Source organism: Anabas testudineus, chromosome 4 (genome assembly GCF_900324465.2).
Source record: "Anabas testudineus chromosome 4, fAnaTes1.2, whole genome shotgun sequence".
Classification (NCBI taxonomy): Eukaryota; Metazoa; Chordata; class Actinopteri; order Anabantiformes; family Anabantidae; genus Anabas; species Anabas testudineus.
This window is the reverse complement of record NC_046613.1, coordinates 21,082,793-21,108,593: the sequence shown is the minus strand read 5'-3', so window position 1 is coordinate 21,108,593 and position 25,801 is coordinate 21,082,793. Positions and strand designations below refer to the sequence as shown.

Sequence of the window (25,801 nt, the reverse complement as noted above, 5' to 3'; positions counted from 1 at the left end):
ATTTAGCAGTGTAACTTAATAAGGGTGTAACATGAGCTTTACTGGACAGTGCCTATCTGGCTCTGACACCTGACATGATGCTTCAATTTGCTTCTAAACAAAATGTCTCATTTTGCTTTGCAGCTGTTCCCGAGCTAGTGTCTCCAGTTTATTCCACGTGCTCTTTATTTATATTTTTGCAAACCAATAGGAGTCGACCAAGTGATCAATGCACGCTTCCTCTAACTTTTAATAATAAAAAAAACAACAACATCTGCTTCTGATTCTCTGGGTTTTCTTCAGGTCATTTGGCTGGAAAAAAATTCAGTGTCGGTTCTGAAAGAACCTCGCCATGACTTAGTTGTATTATTAATTCATTTTTCAAACCTACTTACTTCAGTTCAGGGTCACATGGAGCTGGAAACCTGTCCCAGCAGGCACCGGGTGGAAGGGTGGATACTCTACTGATGCAACCCAACACTCAGTTCCACACCTATTGGCAATCACTTATTATGTATTCCTATTATTAAATTGATGTCTTGTACCAGGCAAGTGTAAAATTCTCTGGCCTGCAAAGGATTTGTCAGTGAGCTGGGAGCTGCCTCGTGTCTCTGCCCAGTCACCCATGTAACAAAAACAAACACAGCCTTGAGGTGTTACTGGTGACACTAGATTTATAAAGCAAGGTCAGACAAGGGAACAGAAAACAACAGTTTATAAAAATGATATCAGTATTCATGCTTCCTCCGGCTCAGCCTTACAACATTCTCATATTACCGGTTTACAAACAACACCTTTCCTAATCTCATTTGCTCATCTTCCTGTAAAATGCTGGCTTCTCCTGAACTTCGCAGTGACTTTATTTTGCCATTTATTCGGGATTCAATTATTTTAAAGTAAAGCTCACTGTTTGAGATCAGACAACAAGCTTCATGTGGCTGACTGACAGAAATAGAGGTTTGATTCACAGCTTCTCAGTACAACTCTCCAGGCTGAACTTCATCACCTTCACCTATCATCACAAACACTCATTGCCTGATAAGAAACTCCCCCTAAACATAGCAACCTGTGAAAAGTCCCAGATAACAAAGTACATAGTAGTAGTAACATTTCTTTGGTTGCTTTCGAAGTGAAGTGAGTGGCCTGTCAGTGAATCTTTTACTCTCCTACTCTTGTGACAATAACTAGCGCTATGATTGGGATTCAGCAGTTTTTCTTAAATAATAATTAAGGGAACATCAGGACAATACTTAAATAAAAGGATACGATGGCGATAAAATAGGGCATGAGCAACACATACTAAATGTAAGGATAATACATTGGTCATAAACTCATTTCAACAATATACCTTTCCGGAAACAATTCCTTACTCTGCATAATCCTAGACCCAGTTGAGAAGAATCTTCATTCAACTGAATTTTCATCCTTCATGAAATCTGACGAATGTGTTTTACTGGATTATCAACATGAAGATATGTTGAGATTTAGGGAAGATTTTAGAAAAGTGGAATCAAAAATACCTTGACTTACTGCACCATCCTCCCCTGCCCCCTAAGGTTTCCAATCGTGATTTACTGTAAAATCCCATTTCTGTCAAAAGGAGAGATCTCTCTATTCAAGTGATCTCTCAATTCTTGTGATGGATGGTTCACTGGTGTTTACTCAGAAGGGAGAGAGAAAGCTGGAGAGGTGAGGAGAAGGGTCATGAAGCAGTGTTTACCTGCTTTTTGTGAGCTACTGTATGCTTCTGGACAGCCACCAGTACCACTGGGAGGATGAAAGCAGATCGATCCGAGGCAGGAAATGGACTGTGCTAAATTGAAACAGGCTGAAACATTGCGCTGTAATTATAATTGTGTTCAATTAGCCTTAACATGATTGCTGAAGGGACCAAGCAAGAGGAGCTGAAGCGTGACAGTCGTTTCTGCACATAGATTACTTTAAAGCAGCATGTTTAAAGACAGCTAGGCATCAGAGGAAGAACGCGAGGGCAGACATTTTTAGCCTCAAGCTTGACAGCAAAACCTGGACTCTGAGCCACAGAAAGCACAGGTTTTGGAAGTAAGAAACTGTTCAAATTTCACTCCAGTTTTACTTAGCTGACACTGATCTTTAGAGAGAGAGCAAGAGGAACACATGTATTGCAGTGCTATTTGAGCAGCGAGGATGAGGTGAAGCTCTCAAGAAAGCTGTGGGGTATTGAGAGTGTTGTGGAGCGTGATATTAGGGCCAGCGCTTCCCACTGAGAGGCCAGCAAGCCGTATCGACCTGCAAGCCTCACCAGTCCAGCAGTTATGACAGACAGGATCTCTCAGCCAGCACAAGATGAGAGTTAGAGCTGCTGTATGACAAAATTTTTTATCATGAATTATTCTCATATGAAAGTATTTCACATCAGAGATTAGAGACTTTTAGAGTGTACAAGAACATCGGTCTTGTACACTGAAGGAGGTCAAACTCTGACTGCGTTTTGCCATTTCGTTTCATGTTTAGTCCTTAATTATTACCAGGCATCTTGCTTCTGATTGAGAAGTACATAATAGTTGTTGCTCTTATCACACACAAGATATTAACACACAAGAGTAACAGTTGCCTAAATGCCTGATTCCTTTGGGTCCTTTGGACATACAATGACACTGATACAAGCACTAATAAACTGATGATTACACTGAATGGTGTAAAATGATTTTCCCTTGTGCTCTGGTTTCTGTCCCTGTGCTGTAAGTAAGGACATCAATAGCAAGTTGCAAATATGGTGATCCTGAACAAAACTAATACAATATAACCAGACAGCATTTGTTTTCTGCAAAAAATGGGAACATATCTAATTGATAACATCCGTATTTATTTTTGGCCACAATTTCACAAAAGTGGATGTTACAGAACAAAATCTATTATATTAGAATTAATGTCAAATTCAATTAATTAAATGAATTTCAAGTGGTACGTCTTCTTCTGTCCTTGTATTGAACCTTCCCCTAGTGAAATGAAATGTAATTTCAGAAATGTAATTTATTTTCCTTCCTTGCCCTCTCTCCTCTTTTTACTGTCTCTCTATGAGACAGACCGAGAATAAACATACACCTACACGAAATGCAGCAGAACATGTGTCCATCCAAAGGTCGCTTTCCTTGAATGTTAATACACAACAGCAGACTTCCTTTCCAAAGATGCTTCATAGATCGTACTTCTTTTCTCCTCTTCCCTGGTGTTGATTTTACATTGGTGACTTGAAGTCCTGTCATTATTTTCACTGACACCGAACTCCTGTTTTTATGTTCCCTGCATCACTCCTTTACGGTGTATCGGATGATGGATGAAACACATTAAATGAAACTTCAGATGATGAAACATTGTACAACAGCATCTGTGCGGAAGGACAAAGGGCTTTTTAAGCCCTGACACCAAGCTCTTACCTGTCAAATACTTTTCACTGATTCCTCTTCAGCCTTATCACACGGCTGTGCTCAGTCTCAATCTGGACTGACACTAATGCTCAACTTTTGGATTAATGTAAAGCATGCCAGCAGATAAAGCACCTCATTCTCCACAAATACCTTTTCTATATGGCCACAAAATGTCAAGTTACCATTTGCTAATTTAGCTTCTTTATGGGCATGCTGCAGCACTTCAGTGTGGATGTGTTTCCAAACTAGCCAAGAGGAGTGAATTACTTTGCTGTAATGAGATCTCCCTCAATAACCGGAAACCTGCATGTTTACTCCGTGGACTGGTTGAAATGCCTGCAGCTGATATTCTCCTGGAGCAAATAAAATATGGAGGAGGTTAATGTTTCTCCTGACACGGCTGAATAGTTATGGAAGTATTTGTTCATCAGTGACTCACGTATGAAATGTATAATCTCCTAAAGTTGTTAAAGTTTATTAGAGTAACTTGGTTTTGTTTTAGCTACATTAAACCGGTATCCCTTCTCTTCTATTTTTATTTCTCTTTATGGAAGTTCTTTCCTGACAAAAAGAAGTATGTATGTATAAAATATTAGTAATAAAAAATATATAAATACATTTATGAGATGCTTAGGTCCAGATTTTGCCCATGTAAAAAATATTATAATTATTCAACATTATACGATTTTAAGTAATTCGTATATTATAATTTTGACTTAATACCTCATAAATTTGATTTATCCCGCATATTTACATTTCTTAACATTTCAAGCTTCTTTTCCTGATGGAAATAGGGTTCCACAGCCCCACACAGAGCAATGGTGTAAAATGTCATCTCTCTACAGTGCTCACCACCTGCTTTACATACTGTAGCAAAATGTTTTCAGCAGTTTGAGCCTTCATTCTTACTAATATTTCCCCACAGATCACTTAGACATTCAATATTCTTTTCTAATTGCAGAATTAAGTCATTAGTTGAGTTGGTCAGAAAGCATCTCTTACTATATATTTCTGGGTAAAACATTCCACTTAATCTAAACTACAACGTGATGTAAAGTGTGCATAATGCTGGAAACTGTCTATTTTAAAATATAATGCAGGACATTCTCTCCAATTATGTGTAATTAATGTGTTTATCCAGAGAATTAATGGATTTAACTGGATGCCTGCAATAGTCTGTTACTATGATACTTCTGAGAAGACCACAGAATGAAACAAAAACAGAATTATAGTTTAGATTTGATAAAAAGTTGTTGCAGGTTAAATTATATCAGATATTAAATTGAAATTACTGTAAAAACAACAGCAACACTAAATGGCCAGCGAGTAAAAGGCCCCGTGGAAACCTGAACATTACACTCCTTGTTTTGTTCATGTTTGAAATCCTTGTTTCAGAATTGCAGCCTCCATAGTTCTGTGAAAGCTTTCCACAAGATTTTGGAACCTGTTTGCAGGATTTGATCTTGTTAGGCCACAAGACCATTAGTGAGGTTGGCAATGAGGTCTGGCTCACTGTTGGCATTACATGTTATCCCAAATGTGTTGAATGGTTAGGGCTCTGTGCAAGTTGGACGCTGACTGTTGTCAAAAATGTCACTGTGCATTAAGATTATCATTAAATTAAGGGTCCCTCTCCAAACCTGGATTTACAAAAAAAAGGTGGAAAAGTGGAGAAAGGTACATGAACGTGAGGGGTGAGAAGAGATGAAACAACTTGATATGGATGAGCTGATGCTGAGGTGTTAGTTTGCTCATGTTCTAAACACGCTTTGTTTTCACCCAGTGACAAAGTTAGGAAGTATATCCCATTCTGGCACAGAGAGCTGTTGTTCTTCACTATAATGGTGGATGATTATATTCTGGAAGCAGCCAATGACAGAGCCATTCTGGACTTGGTCAGATAACAAAACTGACGTCAAATGGAGCCACATGGAAAGCATAAATTGACCTTTAGTATAAAAAAGTGGGATTTCAAGGGGATTTTTCTTTCCATATTTCCAAACAGCCATCTCATTACCATAATGTCTCATTAATTCTGGGTCTGCCCTTTGCGCTGTCTAATTCTCACTTGACCCCATTTGAACTTGACTTTTTGAACCTGACTAGGATAACAGTTAATGCTGTAAATCTGCAGGAACCATATCTTGTGAGGCACATTTAGGGTGTCTGTGAGCTTCACCTCTTCTGCTACAGAAGTACAGAAAGGAATCTTCACACAAAATGGCAAATACATTTGGATTCACAGAGATCATGGACAGATTCAGTACGGTATCGAGGATGGAATTAAATCTTGTTACATCACTTGCTTCTAGTTTTCATGCATTCTCACTCAAAACACCACTCCAAGGTCCTAAAACTGAGTCATCTTGCTGGGAGGTGTTTATCAGTATTTATCTTTCTCCTAAAACCCCTTTTTTTAATCCAATTATCATTTATATTTTTCTAATTAGTTGAGCTACTTTTGCATGGGCCATGGCAACTGCAGAAATGCCCCCTCTAATACCACCACTGCTCCCTGAATCACTTTTTCTAGAGGCCTTAAAAACGCAACAGAGGATTTGGTCTCGTAGTATGACTCTGTTACTTTAGGTGCAAGAGGTGAATTCTGGGTAACCTGACAGTGAGAACCATGATCCTATACTGTATGGTTTAAGAGCATGGCTGGTTCACTGTCACACTTCTGTCCCTAATTATTCCAGGAACTTCACTTCCTCTTCTGCCATCTTGTGTTCATTTTCAAAACCTACAGTACTTGAGAGGACGTCATTAAGAGTAAGTGTAATAGCTGATGCCAGAAATTAATGGTGAGAATATAATGCAAAAATGTGCCTGAAGCGAAGCCAATTTCAGCTGCTTGGTATTCTGCTTTGCACACTTCACTACTGTGGCTCACTTTAAAATGAGACCCCAGCTGATTCCTTATAAACAGCAAAGATACCATGTACCTTATTACAGGTGGAATGAATGTCTAAGAGTTGAACTGTCACCAACTTCTCAGGATGATCATTGTTATTATCATATTTCATAAGAGTGGTTATCTGCACAGTGAGTTTTGTAGGCAGCACTTTAACCTACTGATACAGGGGATTACACATTGAAAAACAATATAAGTGACGGTGAAGATTCTCAGTCAACTGGACTTGTTTTAAGTTCTTGAAGATGTTTTGAACTGATGAAGCCTTCTGGACAGTTTATACTTAACAGGAATTGTTGGATGAGTTCCAGTTGACTACTGAAAAATACACAATGTCCTAAAGGAAAGGCAGTAATCCGTAAAATCTAAGTGATTCACATTTTTAATTAACTTATTATGGAGACACAAGTGTTTGCACAATGGCAGCTGGAATGGTGTATAAACCTCATATACGTGAATTTGTAAATCACTGTTGACTACTAAACCTGAAGATTGCTACTAAGGATTAATAAAGTTTTATGAATCTTGAAAATACTATTTTCACTTTATTTGCTTACTTTGCAATTTCAAATTTGTTTTTCTGTATATTCTTTTCTGAATAAAGTAAAAAAATAAACTAAACTATTTGCATTTTTCTGCTCATCACCGAAACCACTATACTCAGTAATGTAACCATATATTAAGAATAACTACCACCAATTCAGTTTTCTGAGGTAATAATTATGGCAACAACTACGCAGTTATGAACCAGTCACTGCTTTAATCAAACCTGTCTTAAGCAGACTTCTGCCCAACAGGTGACCACACCACCTGTTGAGAACCAAACAGGTATATTTTAACCCAAGCTGACAGAGAAAAACAAGTGTGTCCATGAAAAGAGCAAGACATGAATGACTTTCACAAAATGAGCACATTTCGGTAAATTACAGCTTAGATGATAATCAGGGGAAAAACAGAAGTCACTTGGCAAAAAAATGCCAAAAACATCTTTATTTAAAAATTAATAATAAAAAAAAAAAAACGTACATACAATGTGCAACAGTTTGACAAAAATCAGAAGACGACATCGTTCTTTTCTCTTACTTTAGCAGACCTGTATCAGAACAGAGACACATTAAGAGGAATTTGTCTTCATATTTGTTAAATATTAACTCGGTCACTACCTCCTGTCAACAGCCTTTCCAGCCTGAAGTTCCATTTCTGGTGTTTCTATCTGCAAGATAACAAAAACATCCAACAATCCCACACTAACTTCTGGGTTTGGCCTATTTTAGCAGACTACTATGGAATCAGAAGATTAAACAAACCTCCAAAAGAAATCAATAAAATCTGCTAATTTCCAGGCTGTTTTGTCCGTGTAGTTCTGCTCTAGATTGTTTCAAGGTAACTGGGAATAAAATAATTTGTGGTAGCCTGTTGCAACAGTGTTGAAGACTGAATCAAGTCCAGGGCTGAGGATGGGCCTCTGTGTAATCCAGGCAGACTGTTGTGGTGAGTCCAATTTAAAAACTGTTACGTGCCTCTGTGGATCGATGCTGCTGGGCCAGCTTACCGTAGCCGCCTCTGGCTGGGTCGTAGTCCTGCCTGTACTCATCCCTCACCTACACAAGAAACAAAAATTTAGCCACAGGGCACAGGTAGATAAACACAAAACATGTCACACATACACAGAAATACTACATTTAGATGAACAAATCTCTTAAGTGAACTCAGCTTTTTGAACTTAAAAATAAAAATATTTCCATTTTAACTGACTCGCCTAATTAGCTTAATTCCAATTTATTTATTGCCACAAACAGCTGTGTAACAAAGAGCATAAGGATGGCTAAAGAGAAAATTCAAAGGCAGCTTACTTTCCCATCTCGCTGGTGAAACACATGACGTGGATGCATTTAACATTCAGTTTTTGAAAAAGTTACAGAAATAGCCGAACTGCTTGGACGTTCTCAGTCCAATATTTATGTTTCTTTATTTACATTGTTCCTTGAAAGCTCATTGTGTACTACAGCACCACAATTGGGCATGATTATGTATGTTGTATTTGTTAACAGCATAATATCTGCTTTCATTTTTTAAATGCCATACCACAGTAATACTGTCTCTTTAAAGGCCACGGTTAATCATGCATAATTTAGTTTGTAAGTTATATCACTTTCTAAATATCATACTGGTGTATTAAAATGTCATGATATACTGCATTGATTTTTTTGAATGCCATTTCAGCATATGTCATTTTTCAAATGTCATAGTATGCTGTGTTTTATATTGTTTTCTGAAATGTTGGACTGCAGAAAATCCTCAACTTTGCCAACAGAAAGGACAGACAAAACAGCAGGAGATCCTGAACATGGTAATGATACAGCCACCTAGGTAGACATTTGTTAGCAGTCATTTAAAAATCGCACAGACTACACCTTAATCCTAGACCACAGCAACAACTGGGAGAGAAAACATCAGACTGGTTAAAACTACTACACTTGCTGGTTATCTAGCTTTTCGGTTGGGAAGCCAGTCATAGTGGGAAAAACTGCAAAACTATACTTTTTTTTTTGTGGAGTGTGATTTGACTGGACTGCATTTAATAACATGCTCACCTTCTGAGAAGAAGACTGCACTAGCTGGCTGGATTGCAAAGCGGCTGTCTAAGTTAAACATAGTTTAAGGTGTGAACCTCTTTACCTGTCCTCCAGATTTTCCACGGCCGTACTGCCGACCCTCCTTGAAGCCGGCATCCCAGTCTGTTCTGATTATTCGATCATCCAGTCGTGTACCATTAATAAAGCGCATGGCATTTTCTGCATCTAGACGTGTGTAGTACCTGATACAGTCAGAGTTAAGTCACCTTAACCTGTGTGCACAACATGGACTATGGTGATGAAATTTAGCACAATGCAACAACGCAAAATACTCTAAATAATGACCAGACAGTAACAGATTGTGGTATTGAAGTGTGTTTGCCATGTGGAACAATGCAAGTACTTTTAACCCAAAGAGGGTCTCATAGTTAAAAGGATACTCTACAAAGCAGAATCCACAGGCTGTCTTCTTGACTTTATCCAGCCCGATGATGATGCGCTTGACATCTCCACTTTTTGAAAATAGCTCATGTACCTGCACATCAGTTACAAAAAAATAACAGGCAAAAATTACAACTGTGCAAGAGATTAGAGAAATATCCGTTATGCAAATATTACATGGATAAAACTTATAACATAACAGTAAATTAAACTAGAAATATATACAATACACAAATATACCACTCAAATTCAAACAACAACAACTCACTTAGAGTTACGGTCATGATATTAAAACTAAACAATACAGAATACCAAAAAAAACTGAAACTCAGTAGAGAGATCTGTCCAGAGGTCTGAGATATACATTTTTATAAATCTTTTAAGACTCTTTTTCAGTCTTCCAGGTGAAGTTGTGTCATGGCAAATTGACTTCCTTCTTGTTAGGTTGAAACATTTCACTACACATCCAATTAGTTTCTTTAGTGTAAAGATAGTTGGTCCACAAATTTATCCTCCAGGTCCATTTAACTTGGCCTGAGTAGACCCCTGCTACCCCAACTATATTTACATGGAAGAAGATACCTTCATGTAATAAAACTATGAAAATCTAAATAATTTCCAAAGACATTGTTGCAGGGGTGTAGAAGTTGATGTATGCAGCAAGTATCCTACCTGCTCCTCTGTGGTGTAGAAAGAGAGGTTTCCCACATACAAAGTGTTACTCTGCTTTAGTAGCTTCTCCTGTTCATGACGGTTACCCTGACAGCACAAAAAGAGCAACTATGAGTAAGCATAAATGTGGGTTCATGGTGAAAATCATTATTTGCAATCCTAAATTTTAATATACTGCATATTTAATATAGAAGAACCAAGGGAATAACTCTCATAATTCCAAATAAATTAACATGGCGCCCAAACCACAATCTCAAAAATATCCATCTATAAACGTTTTTTGGGCTTTTGGGCTTATATACATTGTTTTATTAACAGTAAGTAACGCGAATATACTGTCTATTTAAAAGAGTCAGAAGTTTGAAGCTGTAACCTGAGGTCATCTCGATGGCTCGACAGGGTTTATATGGCTGCTACCCCAGCCAATCACAAGTGATGAAGCCTTCTGAATGGAAGGTGAAACGTCTTCAAGTATTAAAAGCAAGTCCAGTTACCAGCGAACGGATTTTTACAGATAACCATGAGCTGGATGTTGGAGAATATTCACATACAACCTGACGTTAGAGTTAACTGGTACAACGCTAGCCGCTGACATCGTAGTTAGCTTAACGTTACTGCCGAAGGTACGATAGATGTCTTAGCTAGCTAACTTTTTGCCCCAACGGGACAAATATGTTATCCACGTTACAAATTAAAGAAAACTCACCTGTGATGTTTTAAATCTAAGTTTACGAATGAATCCATACAAAGCACGAGTTCTTCGCTTTCTTGCTAACAGTTAGTTAGCTACATTAGCTAACAACATAAACCGTTAGGGTTAACATTTAAAACCTCATAAAATGGCTCTCCACGAAAATGCGCCCCAATAAAACTTACCTTGAAGTGTTGGTCTCTGTATTGACTAATATCAATGTAGGAATCACTAGTCAAAGCGTTTAATTTAACAGCCATTGTTGAGAAAATACAGGCGCAACTACAGTCTCTCAATCTGTTAGCATAGCGGAAGTACTATGACGAAACTTCCGGCTCATGTTTCCGTCTTATAAACTGAGGGGCTCCCTCTGGTGGTTAGTGGTGTTAATGTAGTGGTTTGATTCTTCATCATCATCATCATCCAACTGAACTCACTTGGTTTTAGAGTTCCTTCTGTTCTGATGAAGACTAAATGGAAAAACATACTCCACTGAAATTCCAATAACAAGCCAAAAATAATATTTTATTTCTGAAAGCATGAGAATTTGGAGAACTAAAAGTTGTGCCAAGGCCCAGAAATAAAACCTTACCACACCAATAACTGCTCTCTTTTAGTCCCACAGTACCTCTAATACACACAGATGTATTCCTATCCAAAATGATTATGTTTGTAACTGTAGTGTCAATACACCAATAACCTAATAACATTGTTAGTATCCATTTTATAATCATTTATATTTTGGTGCCCATGTAAATCAACCTTTGATGGTTACAGTACGATTTTGCGACCTTGTCATTCACAAGTGCCTGTGTCATTTCTATTGTGAAATACCCTCACCGCCAAGCTTGTAGCAATGACTGTAGTGCACATCCACTTCTGTAGACTTTGCAAGTCAAAAAGCCCGAAGTCATGTGACTACTGAAACCAGATGTTGTGACATGTGGTGACATCCTATTGGCTGCTCCTCATTTTTAGCCGCTGGTATACGTGTTTGTATGCCAGTGCCGAAGTCCTTCAATTATTTTATTTTACTGATATTTTTATGATGTTTTACTTATTTCCTTACCCACACAGTATTTGCCTGCAACACTTCACAGATGACTTAAACATACTAACATAGTGTTTTCTAGGTTGCATTACTAGATTATAGGTATTCTATAATATATAATTCTAATATAGGTATATTCTGTTTTCTTAATGTTTTCTTGTCCAACAACAACTTCAGACTGCAAAGGTTCCCATCAGGTCAACATTTTATTATGAGAATTCAACTACGGTGAACAAAAACATTTTTACTTATCGGCCCGCTGCTTGACTTCTGTCTAAATTAACAACCTCAAATGTTTTATAAAAGAATGTGCAGATATTAATTAACTCTATTATAAATCACCAATGATGAAAAATAAAAGTGAGATGAAACTGTGACATGACATTATCATCAGCCCCTGGAAAAATGATGGTCTTACCTGCTGACTGTCAGTTCTACTAACGCTAACAAGGACATACAGTCAGTTCTTGTATCATATAATAACTTTAGTCCAATAAAACAGAACATAAGAAGCATCCGAACAGGAAGGAGGCGGTGGCTCTGCCATGGGTGCCAACTCTACTCCCAGATTTGCCTTCATCAGGGGTCAGATGATGTTTTTATTTTTGAATTTATGCAGCTGAACGTCCTGGAAACCTGAAGAAAAATTACATAACATTAAACAATAATGTCATAAAAACAGCATGCTACTTCTAATTAGGACTGGGTATCTTTTGAAAATCGATACCGACACAATATCCGATCCTAGGGAACAAAACCAAAACATTTCATTTCCTGACACCTGTAGCAGTTGATGTAACAGCTGTGGCTGCTCCATCATCTGCCAATAATATTCTGAGCTACTATCTATCTATCTATCTATCTATCTATCTATCTATCTATCTATCTATCTATCTATCTATCTATCGCTCAGCTCAGAATGTACTCTAATTATATTTAATATTGATCAATCTCCTGTCGGTTTTATAAAAATGCTGAATGATAAGTTTCAGTAACTGTAAGTGAGACAGTTGCACAATATTTTTATGTTAAAGGTTTCGGCTGTACTTGTACAACAGTGAATATAGCATCAGTTTTCCATTTTATATACAACAGTCTTCACTTTTAAAACAACCTCAGAGGTGTCCTCTGACATTTACTATGTTAAAGTGCTACGATAAAACATATTCAAGTACAGGACAAGTACCTCAAAGATGTACTCGGGTACAGTCGTGAATGTATGTACTCAGCTGCAACAACTTACGTTTTTAATATCGTCCTCATCAAAGCTCGGATCTCCTCTCGATGCTCAGCAGCTCCACTTCGAAGATGAGCGTCGCTCCTCCGGGGATCTTCGGGGGTGCTCCCCGGTCCCCGTAGCCCAGCTCGGCGGGGATCACCAGCTTCCTCTTCTCGCCCTCGCACATGCCCAGCAGGCCCTGGTCCCAGCCTTTGATCACCTGGCCGGTGCCCAGGGTGAAGGTGAAGGGCCTGTCGCGGGGGATGCTGCTGTCAAACTCCGTGCCGTCCTCCAGCTTCCCCGTGTAGTGCATGTTCAGCACGTCCCCTTTGCGGGACTTGATGGGACAGTTGTCCACTCGCTTCTTGATGCCGATCTGCAGCTTCTTCTTCTCGGCTCCGCTCACCGCCAACGGGCTCAGAGACAGCAGCGTCACCGCCAACAACAGAAACACCCGCATGGCTGCAGCTCGCTCTCCGTTTCAACGTGTCAGTGTTTTTAAGAGGAGTCAGATTAAAGCCCAGCGGGTCTGATTTAGACAGTGAGTAAGGAAAACGAGCTGCTACCGAAAGCGGAAGTATGTACGACGGGACCGGAAGTGCTGTACCGGCTGGTGTTACCAGAAAAAAAGTCCGGACAGAATGTTTTTTAGGAAACTGAAGTTGGCTTCAGATTCGTCGTAGCCAGTAAATGTACATTTTGTGCTCCTCGATGAATCCCTGTTATTACAAAATGAAATATATTAACATATAAACTAAAACCGGTTTCACTGAAAACTTGTGAATGTGCAAAGTGAAGAGTTCATTTTATCCACAATATCATCATCACATTAGCAAGATGCTGAGATATTTACGATTGCTATTGTCCAACTCTGCAAAAAGACAAAAGATGTATTTTTCAGGTCATCAGGAAGAGTCTGTGGAGATTTAGGTAATACCTTCAGAATTTTAGTAAGCATTGTTTAACTTTACTGCTTTAAAAAACGTCCCCATGTTCTTCTATATTTTAGACTTTATATATGGTAAAATCATATATTTAAATGTTCGATACTATAGCTTAAGATTTAAGCAGAGAAAGTTCCTTTTACACTGAATATAACATCAATATCAACATAATAAGCCACTAAAACCTAATGTTGTTATATGTGCAGCTTTAAAAATATTTAGTGTAGTTTCCCTTTAAGAGGAAGACGAATTAGAAACCAACTTCAGCGTCGCTCTACAGTCTGTTACGTCACCTACCGTAACGTAACGCAGCGGTCACTGAGTCGGTCAAAGTAAGTCAACAGTTTTTATTAACATTATTATTATTATTATATGTTTTTATTAACTGAAATCTAAATGACAGTATAAGCTGACGGTGATCGTTGGTGTCATTACAGGGCTGAAGTACAAGACACTTGGACGGGACTGCTGGTTAGCTAGCTAGGCTAACGTGCTAATCCAAACAGGGATCCTGTGTTTGGACGAGATGTTGTCCCGCATCGTGTTTTCACTCATCAACAGGCTGAATGTCATCGAGAAGCTGGCAGAGTCTCGTCCGATCCGCAGGGCGGCCCAGATCACGGCCTACGCCATCACAAAGGCTCAGATAGCCGGACGGGACGCCTCGGAGCGGGTCATGCGATCTCAGACGCTGCGGCAGGTCCAGGAAGAGGCCAGCAGGGTCCCCGGAGACCTGGGGGACGTCGGCAGGCGCCTCAGGAGAGTCCGGGACACATTTGCGAATGAAGTGAAGCAAGGATGGAAGGACGGCTCCAGACAAATAAAGAAATAAAGAGGACAGAGTGTCGGAGCTGGGAATCTATTGACTGACAGTATCTCATCACCTAAAGGACGAACTGTGTGTGAACAATCTGTCACAGCCTGTTGAAATCACACCAAAGTGTTTTCATCTGGGAATCTGGTTAGTCCACAATCAATCTACACATAGCAGCCAATAAGTAATATTAAACATTATGTAAGTAAATCCAGGGTTTCCACATTTGTTTGGAGCTCATTTCAGAAACGTGTACATAAGTCAGAAAGTTATAGGAAAACAAAAAAGAGGTCTGGAGAGGTTACACACTCTTTTCAGAAACTGGTTGAAGTTTAGTTAGATGAGCCATCCGGCATCATTAAAAGTAATTTCTTCTACTAATGTCTCCACATGTCTCTGTTCACACCGTGCACCAACTAAACCAAAACCCCAGTTCCATCAAAGAGCTTTTGTGAATCTGTAGATTGTCAGTGGAAATGCTTTTAGCCGGAGAGAGTTGTTCTGTATCTAGAAAACAAATTCATCATTTTGCACTCACTGTATAAATAAAGGTTATAATTTATCACAGCATTGTGAATGCCAGACTGTTATTTATTGGAATTTGCCAGTGACACAGGAACTTTGATGACACAAAGCATATTGTGTGATAAATGTTCAGCATGTTCCTCTGTCATGTTAGAGGAACAAGGGCAGGAGTTCACAGTTCACAACCTCCTAGTTGCAACTCGTAAAGCATGGCGTCAGAGATTTACAACAGAATTTAACTATAAATAAGAGGACACAGTGGTAAAATCTGCTTCTGCTGGTTGTGTCTGGTACTACTTTTTACTGAGGTGGTAGAACTACTCAAACTCGGTAGTCAAGTAAAATGCAGAAAGTAGCTTCCTAAATTTAGTCTGCTGGGCAGATTAAACCTCTACACAAATATTTCTTTGCTGCTCTCTTTTCCACATTTTAAATCACAAAAAAATAGAAATGACACTATCATCCTGTTGATCTTATTTGCATGTATAAACCTGTTTATAGAAATAACACAAGAGAGGTTTTTGGCACACAGTGAAACCTATGTGTGTAAGGAAATGCAGCCATTATATATTTTGCTGAAATGGAAATAAAATGTTTCTAGTAACAGGGTATGACTAAATGTTCAATTACAGAATTGTTGCATGGCAAAGATCATCATACAGACCCTGTTCATTGTTGAATGACCTAAAACTGAATTATTGCTACTCTGTGATTACTATAACCAGCTCAGCAGAGTCCATTTTGCAGCACTTATCTTTATTTCATTTGAAAGCACAGAAAACAGCCGAGGTCAGCAGCTTTATGTAGCAATACTTATGCAGACACACTGGCCTGGCAACTAAATATTAGTTACATGTTACATAATTTCACTTAGAAATAAATCTCTATCAGGAGGCAGAGAAGACATTTGTTTCTGACAGCATGAGTCAGTACATATACACTGATATGGCACCTGAACATCATATAAAAATAAATCTCTCAACATAGCATAGGAACACACACAATCACTGAACAATTTCAGAACACGGAACAAGAAACAGCATGAAGGAGTAGGCAGTACATTAGATGTGACAGGAACTGGTTAGTTTGGGTGATAAGGAGACATTCCTGGAGTGAGCTGTTTGGGTCGGACGACACTGGAGCATTTTCTATCTGAAAAATGTTATAATGATAATATAATGTCTTCTAACACTCTTTAACACCTTCCAGACAAACCACAGGATGTTTTCTTCGTGTTCTCCCCAAATCTGATGGAATATGTTACTCACTCCACTTGTGTCTTAATGCACAAATTGAAACACTTCAAGGTTTAAAAGGTGGCTGCAGAAGAATAGCCTATCTGCTGATAACTCTGTTCCAATCAAAAATCATCACATTACTGAGGAAATAGGCATGAAATACAGTATATAGGAAAGATATTAACATGCAGCTGCAAGCAGGCTCAATGAATAGTGAAACTAGATGAATTCAATTATTCATCACTTGAACTTTTAAGTATTTATGGAGAATACATGAAGCAGACACCCCACAGATGAGCACTCAGTCACGCATCATCACAGTATCCCCAGCACAGCTCTCTGTCGAGGCTGCATTGCTGCATATTCGCTGATATGGTATTAACGTATGGTAGAAACACAGCCTGCACTACAGGAATGTGTTACTCTGTGAAGTTAAATCATTGTCTGTGGTTTACGTAAAGCTTTAGAGAGACGGGGAGGCACTGCCAATGTAACAGGTGGCGGCATACGCACTGATATGGCAGCTCACCTTCAGTAAACAAAGCAGCAGCAACACCTCTTATCTCTCACCGTGTTTGATTCACACTGGCTGAAAGTCCTGTGGCGACTATAACTAACATCATCAGCAGCTCAATTTAAATCTTAAGGCAGTTCCAACACATTGTCATCTTATATATTAAAATATTATATAGTCAGGTAGAAATGAAGAAGGTTTAAGCATAAAAACACTCATTCAGGGACAGAATGAGTGGGTCTCCAGGAAAGAAGGGCTAAACTTGACTGGACTGATGAGGCAGCAGTCAGGAAGACTGCAATCTGAAGATTCAAGTGTGAAAAGTGGTGAACGGTAAATAAAAAGAGGCAAAGAAGGGAGTGGGGAGAGCTGGGAGTAGAGGCTGGATGTCTGTGTCATTGTGTCTTCACATCCAGAGGTTGGTCAGCATGAAGCTCAACAGGGTCATCAGCAGCAGCCCCACGGACGACATCACTGAAAGAGAGAAAGGTTGTTTTCAAGAGTCTGACACATAATCTGTGTTAGATTGTGATCTCTGAGACTAAATGCCAATGTTATCCTATGGAAACTTGTATCAGCTTCTCCAAACTCTTTGGCGTCACTATTTATGGATCCATCTCCATTTCTTCCTCACTCTGTCCATCATTACTCTGTTCAGCTGTGTAAGTGAATGATGTAAGTCAGTGCTGCGTTCAATTCATCCATTTTTCAATTAAAGTGTCTCCCATATCACAAGAATGCATCAGATTGCACAAGCTAAATGCAGCCAGCTAGCCGTAACTTCACATTTAGTGTATCTATAATCAGTCTTCTTATCTCCTAAATTTAACCCCTGTCAAGAAAGTGTAAAGGTGTTTCTCAAAATGCCTGATTCCTTTGGAAAAATTAAAAAATAAAACTTTTGCGAATAAACCTATGTTACCGTTTAGCTTTACCATTCAAGTTATTTTTTATTACATACATATTTCATCATGTAAAACAACAGACATTTGGAAATTGGACCTCTGGCATTGAACTATGACAAATACGATATTTGCAGTTTTGCATGCTTTTACCTGCATTTGAAGAATTACACTCCATGTCAATCAGGGACTCCATGTAGCCCTGTCCCAGCCACTCCTCATAGGTCTTTTTATCAGCAACACCAATAAGCCGAACAGTGGAGTCCTTGAAGATGAGATCTGTGCCCTTGTAGGCCTGTGAGTCAAACATCTTGAAACCAGTGCCTAAATCACTGCCAAAATATGCCTACAGAAGAAAAGACAGGGAAACAAAGATAAGAAAAGACAAAAGTGACCAATAAAGCTCTTTTCCTCCACTAGGTAACAGTTGAAACTGCATGTGATGATGATGGTAAATTTGAAGCGAGTCCTGAACTCTTACCTGTGCACTGTCCAGGAGTCCATAGACAGCGTGGATGTTGGTGTCTGGCCGCACCATTACAGCATGTGAAGGTACTCGAGCCAGATTACAGTGTCTGTACTGTGTGACTTCAGCTTTAGTGCCCTGAGAACAGAGCAGCTGGAAATCCGTGGATTTGAGATCTATCGCCCATGATTCACCAGAGTTACCTGAATAAACACAAAGTGAGGTGGTTCCATAAGTCTCTTAAAATTATGAGAGACCCCTAAAAGGTCACAATTTTCTACCTTGGATGTACAATACTTGTTTTACCATCAGTGTTTTGGAAGACAGTAGAATGTTTGATGAAAGCAACATCTCCATCTTCCCTCGCCAGACACCTGAATGGACAGACAGAAGGACAGGTGACCTGTGTGCCACACGTATGTTCAAGTTACCCTTCTACTGGAGGCAGTAGAGTTGTTGAGGGGAACTACAGTCTTTCAGGCTCCAGAACTGAAATTACGTTTGCATTCCGGGGTAATTTCTACTAGCGTGTGTGTGGGTTTTCCAAAATGAACATTGCTTTGATTGACACCTCTGAAGGGCTTTTTTCTCCATTTTAATGCCAGTTACAGCTCATGGATGTTGTAATATGTAGAGCCATCCACCAAACAAACTGATGAATGAACCAAGAATAATCAGAAACTAAGCATAAATAACTGGTTGTAACACAAAAAAAAATCTGAGGAATACAGAAGAATGGAAACTAGCAACAGGAGAAAAACACTGAGCATGATATAAAACTACAGAATTGTACTTTTCTACATTAAGCCATATTGAGTACATCATTTTAGAATTTGAGCTATAGCAACTGAAGTGGAACATGCAAACCTGGGACAGGGGTTTGGGAGTTTAAGTGCTCAGTACCTGAAGGCACCGTCGTATCCATCATACAGGTCTTTTCCCTTCTCACACTTGTTCTGCCCCGAGCTGTCTCCAACGCACAAACTACACAGGCTACTGGGGAAACCAGGCTGGTTGGCTCCAGGTACACAGCTCTGCTTGAAAAACTCTCCAACCGCTGAGCACAATGGGAAAGACAGGTAAACAGGTTTTCCAATGAGCTTTATCTAAAGTATAATAAAAAGGCTCTAAAACATCACTGTAACTCTGTGTTTCTGATTTAATTTGTTTTTTTTTTCTTTCATTTTATGTGTTTTATGTAAATATATCACAATTTTTGCACATTTTATCATTTACATTAATGGAAAAAAGTACTAACAAGTAAACAAGGAGTAAGTTGCACTCACTTGTCCGGCTCACACCTCTGTTACACTCACACACCAGTATCACACTGACCTTGGGGTATCTGACACTGCCGAGGGGTGATCAGGCCTCTCTCCATCAGCATGGATGCGGGAACGTTCCAGCCTGCTGTGCGACCGTATCCAGTGTGACAGGAGCGCCGGCCACGCAGGTCGTCAAGGTTACGGATGTCAAGACTACTCTTTTTCACCACAGCAATCGCATAGTATACGGCGCCATCACGGTCATCTAGAGAGAAAAACATGTCTCCACCTGTCTTCTTTAAAATCTGAATGTGTAACTGTATTATTGTTTGTGTGAGCCTCTTTGTTTTTACCTGTGTAGCTCTCTCCGGTAGCAGGGACTAGGCCATAGTCTTTGCCTGCTGTGTAGATGTAACCTCCATCTAGAGTGATGGCATCAGCCTCGTTGTTCTACACAAATATGAAACAGAAGAACAGACACTTAGCTGCTAGAACTGTCTGTTTTTTGGTTTAGTGGTAACAGATTTTTACGTTTTCTAGAGCCTAATGTGTGCATCAGCATGGTTGATGCTAGAGCTAAAACAGATTCACTAATTAGCCACAACATTCAAACTACCAACAATAAATGTTTAAGTTATGTACTAATTTATCACCTAGTGGTTTTAATGTTTTGGTGGAAGCTTGCTGCATGTGGGACTGTGTAGCCAGAAACTGGTCATTGTGTCCACCCACAACAACTAATGGTGTATAATGGTGTATAATGATATATTATTTGAAATTAACAAGTATAAGTAATAAGAAATGTTATGTTAAATTATGTGGTTGTGGGACAAGTTAAAAGTAAGTCACTGTGGAAGTTAGTTTCAAGTCCTTATAGTAGTCTATAGTAGTCTGTCTGAGTTTTAAATGTACAAACAAAGTATTGTTTAGTATAATCTTTTACCAAAATAGCAAATGTTATGGATGCCAATTTTAGCTTGATAGTTGGTCCACCAGACTCATCCAGACTGAAATATCTGAGGCTATTTGATGAATGAATTTGTAACCTTTATTTTCTTCATGCAGTCGGTCAGAGAGTCCCCGTAGACACACTTGATGTCAGGACTCAGACCTTTACTTTGGAAGGCAACAGCCATGTCAGCGCACTTCTGCTGCTCACCACTGGACAACACACACCATCGCAGGACACCTGGGATGTCTATAGAGATGAATGTGTAGTAAAAAGAAGGAAAGACAGATACTTAGATAGTTACCCAGTTAATATAGAAATAGATAAATAAAAAGTTTCAAAAACTGCGAATGTCACATGCCCTTTTTGTATAAAGGCAAATTATTAGTAAGAATTGAGAGTGTTTAGCATTATAGTATACAGTGTAACATGTAAAATTAATCTAATATGAATTGTATAATAATTTACCTTCTGATTTACAATCCATGGCTCTGAGAGCATTATAATAGAAGCGTCCCATCCAACTTTTAGGGTCATCTGACTCCACGCTCTGAAACATGGTGGATGACTCAGAGAAGAGGACAGTTCCACCTCCATAGCTCGTAGACGAAAACATGTTGAAGCTTGACTTTTCCTGCAGATGTGAAGTCACACTTTATCAACCTTATCAAAAAACTGAAACACCTACAATTGCAAAACAACATGGAAAACTGGTGCACAAGCTGTTGATAGAGACTGTAGAGTGTGTAGTTCCACGTGCAGTAAATCTAGTCTGTGGGTGAGATTGTGAGCAGACGTACCAGCCCCTCGTTCAGCATGTTAAACACCACAGAGGGATCGATGTGATCGCCGACCACTATGCCACGCAATGGCACACGGACCAGATGGCAAGTTTTCCACGCAGAGATGGGAGCTCTGGTTCCATCACGACACAACAGCTCATAGTTCGATGACAACAGTGTTTGTGCCCAGTCTGGACCACGACCTGGTGAAATAATAACTGTAAGTTATGGGTCATGGAGCTAATGAGCTGCTGTAATATCTATGTAATATCTCTAAGCTGATACCATCAGTGTTCTCCTCAACAGTGGTATGTTTGATGAAGGCCACATCTCCTGCATCTTCAACCAGACACCTGACAAAAAATAAAGAATTTTACACTATTGTAACTGCTCTTAAAGTGTTACTGTTCTTTAAATCCATTCTTAATTATGAATTAAATTAATTATTGTAATTGTTTCACATACATTATGATGCATGATGCTTGAATATTTTGATTGTCGGTTACCTGAAAGCACCTTCATAGCTGAAGTATCTTTCCTCAGTGCTCATTTCACACTTGTGTTGTCCATCGGCATTTCCTTTGCACAGCTGACACAGAGATGCAGGGTCACCAGCTTCATTGGCTCCGGGGATACAGCTCGCATTGAAGAAATTTGCCACACCTGATCACACATACACACATGCATCTCTCCAGCTTTCTGTTTCTAAGGTATGCGTGATTTTATTTATTGGTTCATTTAGACATTTCATACCCTGTGGGATGTTGCAGCCCATCACAGACATATAACCCTGGTCTATGAAGTATCCTAAAGGCATATTCCAGCCGGCTGTACGGCGTTTCCCAGTGTGGCAGCTCTTTTTTCCTGCTAGATTGTTGATGTTGATGCCAGAATTTGATTTCTTTACCACAGCAACTGCATAGTAGGAGGCACCAGTGCCTGAGGAAACAACAGGACAGGTGTTAACGCACATACGACACAGTAACACTGACTTCCACAGGTTGTTTCACAGCAATGTTGTGTTTTATATTTTGACTCTGCACTCTTACTGCCACAGAAAGGTGATAAGATCAAAGTACAGAGTATGATTGATGCTTTGAAATCTGCCACATGTATTACTCTGAACGTGCTTGCACAATCATGTCCTGTTTTATCAGTGATAAACTATAAGATAAAATTAAGCTAATGTGTCATCAGGGGTAGAAAATTGTATCAAATACATGTCTAATCTAGCATCAAAATAAGAAAGATTTGAGTATGAAATTAGAAAACAACAGAAAGTTGAAGTTGAGCACTCATGTCAGATGGAAAGTGATTTACGCTCTATCAAGAATGAATGAAACTTTACATACAGTAAGTGAATTAGTGTTTTAGTTAACACATCATCATTAGTCCTGTGTTGCTTGTTGCTTGTTGCTTGTGGAAGAATATCACACCTTCTCTGAAGCTGATCTGCTCCCTAATGCTTGTACATGCTGTATATCACATTTAATCTCACTACTGTTGCACAAATTGGATTTTCTATTAAATAACTGCTGTGTTGTTGTTAAATCTTACGGTCAGCCTTTGATTCACTGGCAGCCATCTTAAAGGAAGTGGTCTTCCCCAGATTGTAAATGTCAGCGGCGAACATGGACAAGGCATCAGCCTCTCCTTTCTGCAGAGTCAGGAAGGAAAAGATTACTGAGGTGTGTTAAAACAATCATATGAATGACTAGTTTACAGTACATCATGAGTGCATGGCTTTATTCCTCCTCTTATAATACACAAATACATCAAAACTTTATAGCTTTTAGACATGTATTTATAACTTATATAGTAAAAGTTACACACTGTACATTCATGCTTTTGTTTTGCTCAGTTTCTGGAAACTAGGACATCATGTTCACAGGTTGTGTTTTGTGGTTGTAATTATCAACCTAATTCACTCTGAGCTCCTTGATAACTATATCATCTATTAACAAGTTGATTGTAACTTTCTGTAGACTTTTTGCCTTATTATCTTGTGTCTGATAGTGTGTTCTGCCAACCAAAGTACAGCATTTTATTAGCCTTGTTATTTACACGTTCCCTGTTGTACTAACTGATAAAAATAAACAGATGTAGTATGAAACATAGACATTACAATACAAAATCAATTATTTAGACTAATTTTCAATAATGGTAAATCATTTAAAGTTCATATTATCAAAATCGGACCTGCAGTTTCTGAGCGCAGCCCTCAATTGACAAGCCATTGACACAATTGAGGGACGGACGGATGGAGACTTCAGCAAAAGCCTGAGACATGGCCTGGCATTTCCTCAGCTCTGGATCTGAGATGGCGCACCATCTGATGCTGTTCTGGCAAAGCACTAAGGGAGAGAGAGAGACACAGACACGACCAAATGATGTGTAGTCTGCTGTTTCTACTACTTTTTATTTCTACTACTCTGCTTCCCAGACGAGCTGGGACACAGTGTTATGTGTTTGTGTAGTTTTTTAATAATATTTTAACAATAAAACTTTTAACTTGCATTTTCCTTTTATTCTTTATTTCATTGTCTTATATCTATAAGATTCTATATGTTTGTGTGTTTTTTTTAGTGTGTTTAAGTGAAAAAAGAAGAAATTCTTACCAGTATGTATCAAGAGTAGTAGAGATCCCGCCGTCCTCCATGTGGCCATGGCTTCGTGCTTGCTTTCTCTCTCTGTTAGGTGCAGTTGCCTCTTTCTCACCGTCTGTTAATTTATATAGTATCTCCTGAGGCAAAGTTCAACTTCTATCGTTCCTCGTCTAAAGCGCAGAGGCTATATTTTTAGTGATTTACAACTCATCTACAAACTATAATTAAGGAAGCACAAGACTCTCAACCCCGCGCATTTCAAGCTCATTGCAGACTTTATGAAGTGAGCCTCTCTGGTGTACCTCTTTGCTGCTCCTGCCTGGCTGCAGGCCAAGACCTGGACAGAGAGGTCTTTTATAGTCAGGACCCCACCTCTGTTCACCTCTCCCTGCTCTCCCCTACTAGTGTGGTGCTTTTCCACCAATGGGCAAAAGGAAAAAAGGGAATCCAGCCAAGCCAGAGAGACTGTTGGTGGCTGACTCACTGTGTTGGCTGCAGAGACACACAACAACAAGACAGTCTGTTTACCTGCTGTTATTACTATGTTTACCCTTGTGTCTGATTGTCAAAGGCTGGATTTGTCTTGTATAGAACACGAAGGTGGATAAATTCAACTTATCTTTAAACTGTCCAAGCGTAGACACAGTTACCCGAGTCTTTTTATTATGTTGTGTTAAAAACCAATCTGTCATTAAAGTAATTGGTCATTAAAATAACCAAAAAAAAAAAAAAAAAAAGACAACTGCAGCATGTTGGCCAAGTGAAAGATGAAGGATGTGAGGATGATTATGATTATGGTTATAAAATATTTCTGCAGACCTTTGATGAAAAACAGGAAGGCAGCCTTGTCATAAAATCTATAATTGCCGGACGTTCCTCAATGTTCAGGCTAAAACATCAATGTGATCTGATATGATTTTGATCTGTACACTCGCTCCAAATGACTTCAGTCTCCGAAATAAGAAATATTTACCTGCACCTTCTATAGGTACACTGTGAAATAAAGCAGCACTCACATGAATAACTAAATATTTATAGGAAAAAAACAGTCATGTGTCTCTGAATTAAGAAGTGAATTTGTATTAACACACATACCGTACAGCAGGTTCTGTGTTTAGCTACAGTAAGTGACCTTTAAAGACATTTACGTAAGGTTTTACAGGTTTCTTTTTACAAACAGTACATGCTGACTTGTATTTGTTCTATAATTTAAATTCCTGTTTACTCTGACAGTAGTTTACCCTAGAACTTTTACAACTAATTATCAGATTATGACCATTTAAACCGGATGAACTCAAGGAGCGTGATTAGATGAACTTTAGACCTTTCAGAGTTTGTGACACTTTAATAAGTTGAGCTAGAGGATGTAAGCACTTGTCTGTGGAGATGGTTGCTGGTCTCAGAGATCACAAAATGTAAAAATTAAGCTAAAGAATTAAAATATGTCCTTTTTTTAAATCTCTCATATATTTCAAGATTTCTTTCCCTATAATTTGCACCCAACTGCTCATAAGTAATTTGGAATATTATAGGGAAAGGAATGTAGAACAAACTAGTAGTCTGATTGTCATTGATAATTCTTGCTTATGGAAAACACAGCCAAGTCAGATACATACACATATACAGTAGCTCTTATGTAATGCATCATCAACATGTTTCTCCTTTTTACATCTTACTTACTTAGTAGGCACACATGTACAACAGGACTTAACTGTGTTGATTCATTCACATGCAGTGAATACCAAGCTGCTGTCTGTGCTGCTGCACAGTGACTCATTAACTAGACCAGCAGTGAGTGAGAGTGTGATACGAGAACAGGAGAGAAAAATATTGTGAGGGTACAATG

General features: G+C 38.9%; 4 protein-coding genes across 4 annotated transcripts; 1 reads left to right on the top strand and 3 right to left on the bottom strand.

The window, feature by feature from the left end:
• Positions 1-7,040: 7,040 nt before the first annotated feature.
• On the bottom strand, positions 7,041-10,993 carry ncbp2 (nuclear cap binding protein subunit 2). Its single transcript, XM_026345824.1, has 5 exons — positions 10,866-10,993; positions 9,990-10,076; positions 9,317-9,411; positions 8,980-9,118; positions 7,041-7,901 (listed from the first exon to the last, which is right to left on the bottom strand). The coding sequence occupies exons 1-5, from the start codon at positions 10,938-10,940 to the stop codon at positions 7,803-7,805; spliced, it is 495 nt and encodes a 164-aa protein (XP_026201609.1). The 5' UTR covers positions 10,941-10,993; the 3' UTR covers positions 7,041-7,802.
• Positions 10,994-11,924: 931 nt separating this feature from the next.
• fkbp2 (FKBP prolyl isomerase 2) lies at positions 11,925-13,567 on the bottom strand. The gene is made up of 2 exons (XM_026345825.1): positions 12,975-13,567; positions 11,925-12,367 (listed from the first exon to the last, which is right to left on the bottom strand). The coding sequence occupies exon 1, from the start codon at positions 13,408-13,410 to the stop codon at positions 12,994-12,996; it is 417 nt and encodes a 138-aa protein (XP_026201610.1). The 5' UTR covers positions 13,411-13,567; the 3' UTR covers positions 11,925-12,367; positions 12,975-12,993.
• Positions 13,568-14,097: 530 nt separating this feature from the next.
• Positions 14,098-15,278, top strand: si:ch211-162e15.3 (NCBP2 antisense 2 (head to head)). The gene is made up of 2 exons (XM_026345826.1): positions 14,098-14,226; positions 14,332-15,278. The coding sequence occupies exon 2, from the start codon at positions 14,421-14,423 to the stop codon at positions 14,724-14,726; it is 306 nt and encodes a 101-aa protein (XP_026201611.1). The 5' UTR covers positions 14,098-14,226; positions 14,332-14,420; the 3' UTR covers positions 14,727-15,278.
• A 710-nt stretch (positions 15,279-15,988) lies between these two features.
• Positions 15,989-24,258, bottom strand: meltf (melanotransferrin). The gene is made up of 16 exons (XM_026343964.1): positions 23,968-24,258; positions 23,549-23,703; positions 22,907-23,006; positions 22,103-22,288; positions 21,856-22,012; positions 21,635-21,702; positions 21,368-21,552; positions 21,036-21,201; positions 20,665-20,816; positions 19,972-20,068; positions 19,689-19,883; positions 19,257-19,410; positions 18,660-18,727; positions 18,369-18,556; positions 18,041-18,233; positions 15,989-17,459 (listed from the first exon to the last, which is right to left on the bottom strand). The coding sequence occupies exons 1-16, from the start codon at positions 24,014-24,016 to the stop codon at positions 17,392-17,394; spliced, it is 2,181 nt and encodes a 726-aa protein (XP_026199749.1). The 5' UTR covers positions 24,017-24,258; the 3' UTR covers positions 15,989-17,391.
• Positions 24,259-25,801: the final 1,543 nt, after the last annotated feature.

Bases quoted from the DNA above. Each gene is read 5' to 3' on its own strand.
- si:ch211-162e15.3 (XM_026345826.1), top strand. From the start codon at position 14,421: ATGTTGTCCCGCATCGTGTTTTCACTCATCAACAGGCTGAATGTCATC.
- meltf (XM_026343964.1), bottom strand. From the start codon at position 24,016: ATGGCCACATGGAGGACGGCGGGATCTCTACTACTCTTGATACATACT. The intron at 22,289-22,906 runs GTAAGATTTAAC...TTGTTTCCTCAG, and splicing joins CAGTGAATCAAAGGCTGACC to GCACTGGTGCCTCCTACTAT. The intron at 21,202-21,367 runs GTACGTCTGCTC...TCACATCTGCAG, and splicing joins ACATGCTGAACGAGGGGCTG to GAAAAGTCAAGCTTCAACAT.
- fkbp2 (XM_026345825.1), bottom strand. From the start codon at position 13,410: ATGCGGGTGTTTCTGTTGTTGGCGGTGACGCTGCTGTCTCTGAGCCCG.
- ncbp2 (XM_026345824.1), bottom strand. From the start codon at position 10,940: ATGGCTGTTAAATTAAACGCTTTGACTAGTGATTCCTACATTGATATT. The intron at 9,412-9,989 runs GTAGGATACTTG...ACTGATGTGCAG, and splicing joins TCTACACCACAGAGGAGCAG to GTACATGAGCTATTTTCAAA. The intron at 7,902-8,979 runs GTAAAGAGGTTC...TTTCTTGTGTAG, and splicing joins GTGGAAAATCTGGAGGACAG to GTGAGGGATGAGTACAGGCA.